This window comes from Belonocnema kinseyi, chromosome 9 (assembly GCF_010883055.1).
Source record: "Belonocnema kinseyi isolate 2016_QV_RU_SX_M_011 chromosome 9, B_treatae_v1, whole genome shotgun sequence".
NCBI classification, from domain to species: Eukaryota; Metazoa; Arthropoda; class Insecta; order Hymenoptera; family Cynipidae; genus Belonocnema; species Belonocnema kinseyi.
This window is the reverse complement of record NC_046665.1, coordinates 34,922,347-34,931,267: the sequence shown is the minus strand read 5'-3', so window position 1 is coordinate 34,931,267 and position 8,921 is coordinate 34,922,347. Positions and strand designations below refer to the sequence as shown.

General features: G+C 32.5%; 1 protein-coding gene across 1 annotated transcript in view; it reads right to left on the bottom strand.

Annotated features, from left to right (window-relative positions):
- The window catches only part of LOC117180253 (nose resistant to fluoxetine protein 6-like), a 109,603-nt gene that overhangs the window by 96,297 nt on the left and 4,385 nt on the right, over positions 1-8,921 (bottom strand). The window contains exons 2-3 of the mRNA XM_033372651.1: positions 2,956-3,167; positions 2,604-2,785 (exon numbers count right to left, since the gene is read on the bottom strand). Coding sequence (XP_033228542.1) covers positions 2,604-2,785; positions 2,956-3,167 — 394 coding nt within the window. The remainder of the gene's footprint in view (positions 1-2,603; positions 2,786-2,955; positions 3,168-8,921) is intronic.

The following is an 8,921-nucleotide window of genomic DNA, read 5'->3' as shown; positions in this document are numbered from 1 at the left end:
CCCATTGTTGCGTTTTTGGACGCTTCGGAGCACTTTGGCCCGGTGGAACCTACTGTTTTGCCTGTTGCGTTGACTCGGGAGTGTAGTAGTGGATCCAGGTTTCATCCATGGTTATGAATTGGCCCAGATCGTTCAGCATCAACTGTGCTCGTACGGTCACAACGAAACTCGGTAAGCCACTTATGAATCGTTCCAATCGACGGTGCAGAGTCCGGGTAATACTTATCCGGCTTGGCCTTGGTCTCGGATATCGTTTTCTTGCGAACATAGTAGTGTTTGATCAAAACTCGAAACTCAGATTTTTCCATATTAAAAAAAACTCGGAAGTTAGTCGCTTCTCAGTGCTGTAACGTGTAAATGCGTAAACATAAATGGCTGAAGTTTTGACAGGCGTCATTTGAAGGATCAAGCTCGACGGAAATGGTTCACATTAGTGAATACTAATGTCATCTCTTAGAATTTTCAGGTACTTATCAGACTGCCTAGTATTATTCAGTTTGAAAGTTTGTTTAGTATAATTCAATTCATTCATTGATTTTATGGAAATTCGCCTAATCAGCTTGAAGTTAAAATTACAATTTCTTTCTATAATAACAATTTTGAATTCTAGAATTTCAGAAGCTACAACTTCGAAAGATTCAATTTAGTTTTCAATATTAAATTGTCAAATCTTGATCGCTTTGAATTAATAATTGTTTAAATTCAAAAGTTGGCAACTTTAAATAATTTAATTTTGAACGCTTTCAAGCATAAATAATTTTGCAATGATCTTATCTTAAAATATTCAATTTGTAAAGTTTTTACATTGCCCTATTTTCTAAATTTTTAATCTAAAATCATTCAATTTCGTGATCCTTCAATTCAAAAGACAATGATGTGAAATTAAAATCTATTTCTTCAGAATCTGTGGTAACTAATTTGGAGTTAGTTTGTGTGGTACAGAAAAAAAACTCAATGCAGAAGATTTGTATCTTTCTTACGCTTTTCTTTTGACGTTTCTTCTCGTGTGTTTGATACGTTTTTGAGGGGGTTTTGGATCTGGGTTCTTTATAACGATCTTTAAAATCTTAGTGCTGTTTTGAATTTTTCCTTTTGCTTACAGCCACCAGATTAGGACAAACTTCTTTCCTCTTGAAGCCATTTCGATGTTATCACTTTAATATTTATTATTTTAAACCAATTTAACTGTTGCTTTCACAAAGTGGGATGATGGAATTTTAGAGAAATTAACAAAGTATCTGTCACGAGGGCGCAGGCTTCGAGGCAACGATGCCTCATATTTTGTGCGTTAAAATTTAAGAGCGTTAAAAGAAAGTTTAAAAGTTCTACAAAGAATATGCAGCTTTAAAGGAGACATAAGTAAAACTCAAGAAGATAGAGGCAAGGCCTTCAATGTAGGGGCTAAAGCTTATACAGAAGCAAAATAGAATGAAAATATCTTTAACAGTGGCTACGTAGGAGCTAGTGGAATAAACAGCCGTAAAGTAGGGACAATACTTACACTTGGTGTGTCAAAGTAGGGCCTATATTTCGACTCGGGAAGGTATTAGATTTTTGTAAAATTTGACCCCCTCTCCCAGTTTTTGTCAAATTTCCACGTTTTGAGTCCCCCTGAATTCGAAAAACAGGTTTTTTGTAAATGTATCTCATTGTTAATTTTGCCACGTGTTTGTAAACTTTTACTTTTTTAGCACGATAACTCATGACTTTTCTTTATAAAACCGAAAATTACCAAAGTTATAGCATTTATATAATTCCAAAAACCACATGAAAATGAATATTTTAGGCCAAATAACTCAGCATAAAACACCAACCAGCTATGACTCGGTTGAAATTAATCGCCTCCGCCCCCCCCCCCCCCCCCCCCCCCCCCTTATCAAAGTTTCGTTTGACTGTTGTTGTAGCTAGACCATCCACCCTAGATGCTTTGAGAGACTCTTTTAGTGAATTATTAGGAGATGAGCAAAAGTGCGCCACAATTGAGATGTAGAACACGATCCGGTAGAAAATTCAAATTAGAAAGTCTGTGCCACTAAGGTTAGGGATATAATTTAAAATTTAAAAATCAGTAAGGCTGCTGTGTAAACCGTATGTGTAACGTTTAAATCGTAAATTATAAAATTGGAAATTAGCAAATACAGTTTTTGAAAAAACGGAAAAAGTGGCAATAAAATGTTTAACAACAGTTTTTTTTAATTAATGCACATTTTTTAAACGATACAATCAAAGTACGTCTATTTTTATATCAATGCATCCTATGAATTGTAATAATATACATTAATGGAAATGATTAGCAATTTAAGGGACAAACTCGAGTGTGAAGCACCATATACGTGAAGAGAATGTGTTCAATAAAGCCGAAGGAGTTTTAACAAAAGAGAATTCACGATCACCAAATTACTGTTGCCGGTACTTGAACTTTTAGTTTTAAAAAGTATGTTCTCAAGTGTGGGAAATATATAAAGACCGAGTGAATAGAGCGTGGTAAATACATTATCGAGTGGGAAGCGCGAGAATCAACAATCGCTTGTCCCTTCTTTCTTCTAAACGGATTTGAAGAAAAATGAAATAAATACTATTTAAAAAGGAAAATGTGTACTTACGACAAAACATAGAGTATCTTATCGTCCCAAATTGCGTAACCATTGGAAAGATTTCGAACATGGTCCAGAATGACAATCCGAGGGAGATTTTGTCTCTGATTTGTGGAAAAACTTAATAGTTTTTTCACATCCTGTTCTGTGCAGCTGATCGGTAGACATAATCCAAGTGTTATGTTATGTGTCTGTAAAAAGAGCGCAAAATTAGTATTTAAAAATCCATGAAAATATATTAAAATTGAAACTTGAGATTTTCACTAGTTCAAAGAACAATATAAATAAAAAAGAAAAATTGAATGAATAACTACAAGAAAAAACAAAAAGGGATAACAATACAAAGATTTGCAAAACATACCCCATTTATACCAGGCTTCAATATTTTAAGAGTGAGACTGATGGAATTGACGCTCACTGCAAAAGGAGGAAATTCCATATTTCGTGAGATGCTTCCATTCTTTTTCCAATCTGCGAAACCATTTTCCATTTCTCGACATTGGTCTGGTGCCCCTGTCCAAAACCTGTTGCCGGAAAAAAGTCCCCATGTGTGTTTTCCACTAGCATCAATCACTAAATAAATCAATTTAATTATTTCTTTATTTATTTTGTATTTTCATTTTTTGTGTGTATGTGTGTTAATCAGTTATAGGCTACAAATATTGCAAAAATTTGTGTCGATACTATTTTCGGGAACAAGCAATGAAGAAAAAATTGTTTAAATATTACATTTAAGTTTTTTTTATTTTGTCTATAGAAACGAGCTATCATTTTTTTATAAAAAAAAATTTATTCGTAACAAATTTTTGCCCTAATTTTTTCGATTTGGTGATGGTTTTCCAATTATAATTGAGCCGTTCACAGCAAGAAAAACTTAAGTCGGTAATAGGGAAAATGGAGAAAACTTCAAGAGGAAAATAATAAAAAGACGGATAAAGTAAGGAAGGAGAGACAGATATTTGTTTGTTTGCCTTTTTTCCTCCTCTTTTTTCTTTTATTATGAAACTATTTTGGATGAGCCGGAAAGAAGGCAGTTTGGAAATCTAATTTTAATTTGAGAATTTTTTTAAGCTCTGATTTCACTGCATAAAATTATTCATAAGCGCCAGATTTTATTTTGATCTTAAATGAAGAAAAATAAATTTATTATTTTAAGCAGTTACGATTAAATGTGATAGGTGTTTCAATTTGCCTACCAAATAATATCATCTCTCGATAAAATGGAGTAACATATTAAAGGTTACTCATTCTCATAGATTTTTATAAACAATTCCCCACTATTATCAAATGTAACTGTACATTTGTAACGTTGGTCACAATTATTAAAGGTATCTTTTTAAAATATAAAAATGCTATTTAACATTTGATTCGTATGTTAAAATTATTCTTTTAAACAAATACTGTACCTAATCCATTTTATGTCTGCAAATGGGACTTACTAAATTTTAAAATTGATTAAAACTTTATCACTTTTTTTAACTTTTTTAATTTATGCCAATTTTTTTTACTAAGTGCCATTGTAAGAAAAAATTAGAACGACTCAAGTATTAAATTGTTTTTTTTTCTAATACGAAAAACTAATATACTGGAGAATTTGTTTAAATAGATTTTTATAAAAATTTTTAATATTCTTGAAATTGGAAATTTAATGACACGGTCCCAGTCGTACGAACTGAGCGTTTGATCATGTGCGCTCTTACAAAATTCACAAAAAATATAAAAGGTAGGAACAAATGCAAAAGCTATGGGAATATGCATTTTAGAGACAAGAGAATCCGAAAAACCGTTCTATAAGTAATAAAGTGGTTAAAACTAGTCTATAACAGTTGTTACACTTATATTAACATAATAATGACTAACGAAGTTATTCTAGAACTGCGCGGTACAGGAACTTCTCTGCTGCAGTTATTTAAATGTTACAGAACAATAGTAGCACCGACGTTCTTTAATATTATATATAGCAAAGTTCTGTAATTTTTGGATCGAGCAGTTCGAAATAATGCCGGAATTTTAATTAAAACAGTTTAATAAAATACGGAATTTATAGTTCCAGAATGCTTTGCAATTATGGTAAATAAAAATCATAAATACTTTACAACTGTTACCTATTTAATATCATCGTAACTTTCTTCTGATAGAAAACAGTTTTGTTATCGAAATGTACCAATTGTTATAAACTTATGGACGAAGAAAAGAAAGTGTTTGTAAGAATTACGGTTGATATTCAATTAAACTAATCTACCATTGACACTCGAGGTAATGAAACATTGCAATCAATTGTACAAATCAGGGACAGACCTTTCTTGCAGGAAACTGCAAGAAAGCGTTGAGACAATTTAACCAAGCACTGATTGACCACATCACGTGACGACTTGGTCAAGTGAACGACACATACATTTGTTACTCATGAGCTAGTACGTCTAGACTCATAAGTGTCAGCTTATTACATAAATCACACAAGCCATTAAAGCCGGTAAACATTTTAACCCAATGGTTAAAGTAAGAATAATGTCACGGACATCAGTGAAATTTTTGCAATACTTATTAAATTAAAACAAAATTAAACCATGCAAGAGCACATTTGACAAATGTGGAATAACGCAAGAGAATTAATTTAAGATCTTCGCTATAATAGAAAGTTTAATTTGTTCTAATTAACTAAAGTTATAACATTCGGTCTAAGGTTTTAATTATTAGTATGGACTAATTGTATTTTTAATTAAAACGAATAAATTAAATGCAATTTTTTTTAGAATTTGATGAAGTCTGCTTCATTCGAAAATTAAATTCGAATTCTTTCTTTATTCTTAAATTAAAAATCACAATTAACTACAAGTGAAATACATACATCATCCCTAACTTCATGTAATTATTTTCTAGTTTGAAAAGACAGATTAAATATGCGATGGAATCATTGCTGTAATTTTTATACGTAAAGTTTTTTATTTGGAAACAAATTCTTTCCAAACTGGAATAATATATGTCGATTTTCGTATCGTTGGATTTTCTTTACTATTTTTATGAAAATATAGATTTTTTTTCTTCAAGAGCACAGAAAAAAAAGAAAATTTTATTTTGAACAAAGAAACTGCATCAAAATGTACAGAAACAATATTGAACCAGAATTGGTTCATGTTGAGCAATACGAATATTGAAAGCTTTTCAATTATTTTTCAGCTTTTACATTCATCAAGTGAGCGAAAATAACTAAAGTTAAAAATGAGTATGTAATCAAAAGACCTGAAACAAATTTGAATCCCTAGTTTTTTCTGTGAGTCATGGATTATTTTGTGCATAAAGATTAAGCTTACATCACCATAGGTGAAAATTTGTTACAGAGTGTAAGTCGATATCTTGTTGCATATGTCTAGTCAAACCACTTTCTCACTTTCTATACACTCTACAGTCTACAGGAAGCATTTTAAGACGGCGGCTCTCATTTCGCTGAGCAGTGAACGCTTCGAGATTTGCAATTTGCTTTAAAGACTCATATTAGTAACGACTCAATTACAATATATTTTATTTGTCAAATAAACAAATACCACAAAACTACGGCAGTTATCACTTTCATAAACAAGCTTATTCGTTATTCATGACATAATGATAATGAATATAATACGAGAAACAATAAAGGATCGTTTTTTATTTTAAGCTGTAAGCAAAGAGAAATTCAATTACATATATTTTTCTGATAAAACACTATAACTTTCATTCATAACATTTTTCATTATTGCTGTATAAAATAAATATTTAATCTTCAGTATAGTTTTAGTACAATATTAAAAAATTCTTACATGAAAAAATTAACCAACGTAAAAGAATTCTTAGAACTTTGTATGAATAAACGGTGCTTAACCTGAAAATCAAAAACGATCAAATTTGGAAAAGTATACATGTGAATACTTCAATTAAAAATAAAAATTAAAATTAAATTAAATCCAATCAAGGAAAACGAAAAGCAAAAGTAGAAACCTCAAAATCTCCTTCGTTCTTTTCCTTTACCCGTCCGATTTCAAGAAATATCAGATCTAATTTAATTTCATGAGGTTTTGTAATATTCTAATTGTTTCTAAAAAGTTATTGGCTGAAAAATATGATACTTCATGGCATTTAGGAGATTTTCAAATAATTCAAATCATACAAATATAAAAACATAATATAAAATCATATAAAATAAAAAAATCATAAAATCTTTAAAATATACGGAAATACCCTGAAATATTTAGAGATTTTTAAATATTTCAGGGTATTTCCATATATTTTTATTTCATGACACTTTGAAACATTCTATGGGATTTTCAATTGATTGCAAAAACATGATCGGATTACAAACAATTTGATAAAATGTTGGGCATTTTAAATAATTAAAAGGAATCTTTAAGAGCTTTTAAAGGATTTTAAGAGACTTAAAATATTTTAGGAGATTTGGACGTTGAGAGTGGCTCCCAGAATATTTCAATTGATTCTACAGGTTTTGAGGATATATTCGATTTACAAAGAATTTTTAAGATACTCGTAGGAGAAATAAATTTGAAAGGCTAATATTAAAAAAAAGTATCCCCTCATCCCGAAATTTGGGGTGACTAGTCAAGTATTTTCCCTAAGGTTAGCTATAGTCGTCCTGTATTTTTAGGACTCGTTTAGGTAAGGTGTTAGACAAGGGTGCTCTATGTCCTCTTGATTGTTTATAATAATTATGAACACATGTCTAAGAATGAAACTTCTCGACGAAGAAGTTGTGAATCTCGAGACAGTGAAGGTGCGTAGATTAGGGTTTGCTGATGATAAGGTAGTTATGACAGAGTCAATCGAAGGCTTGCTCAGAAAGTTGAGCAGACTGAATACTAGCGCGAAGAACGTGGATCTTACAATTAATGTGAATAAAAAAAATTATGTTTGAGGGAAGGATTCAGTGTGCTGTAAACTGCCGAGACCTGGAACTACCAAGCAGGGTCAAGTCACACTTTTGGCCCCAGTGGGTAGTAATTAGAGGGGTGAGGGATATCAAAGATTCGAAATTTGAAAAATATTCAAACTTCAGGTTATATCCGAAAATTTGCAGTGGGTGAATACCCACACAGATATTTTTCGAGTGAGTAGTGCTACCCACACGATCCACGTCATCCGACAGTCCTGCTACCAAGAACAGAATAAGCGTAAAGTTAACGCAGTTGGCATGCGATACCTGCACAATATGTGCGGTAAGCGCTAATAGAGAAAGTCAGTAATAAGAGCATTCTTAAAGAATGTGGTGTACAGGAGACACTGTTTGACAAAAATGAGAGAAATTTGTTGAGATGGTTGGTGCATGTTGAGAGAATGAAAGAAGAATGGCTGATGAAATAAGTATATCAAGGCTAAGTAAATGGTAGCGTACCCAGAGGCAGACCAAGGAAATAACTGTGGGAATATGTGAATCAGACCACAATTAGAAAAAATATAAAGAGCGACAGAAACACAAGAGCTTGGATTAGAAAATGTATGGACGTAAAGCATAAGCTAAAGATGTATGCCAGAACAAAAAAGCGTAGTGGCAAATGGTTTATAAGAGATGCATGACGAAGAGTGTCAGCGGAGTGAAGATGCCTGAAAAACAAGACCTTGGGTACTAGTGGGCCCGAGAGGTGTGTTACATAATTACTTTGTGAAGCTATTCACCTAGGGTGCTTGCTAGAGCGATTGATCTGCGACATAGGTTGAGGAAGTGTAACGGTAAGAAAATTGTTTTCGAATACAGAGCACTAGCCCCAGCTCTGACCGTTTGGTCAGCCGCTTATTTTTGACGAGTTAGTCAATAGTTTAAGGCTATCCTGGACCAGACCAGGCTGTTAAGACGGTGAGAAATAAAGTCTTATATCAATAGTGTGAATTTCTTATTACGTATCATTTTAGACACCCTGTAACTTTTTCGAAATATGCCAAGGAAAAATTTTCTGATTGAACTTAGAACTTTTTTGTTTTGGGGTAGCTGATCAGCGTGAGTCATGGGCCAGACCAGACCTTCCAGATTAAAAGATCTAGATGATCACAGACCTGGGCACAAGTAGCGCTAAACCTGAACCAGATCAGATTTTCCACAATAGACAGTCTAGTCTCTAAACAGTCTAGTCCGGTCTGACACCAGTATGCTAATAAATTTTTCAACGCTAGAGATCCGGATCGAAGCTCTTTATACTTTCGGTCGCTGAGTGCCGCCCGTCCTCTTATTTTATTCGGGCTTCATATTTTGGGATTATATTTTGGGTGTTATTTTGGGATGAATCTTTTTACTCTCATTTTTGGAACTTACAGCTTAGAAGTTTGTCACTCAGTTTTTGGGACATACGA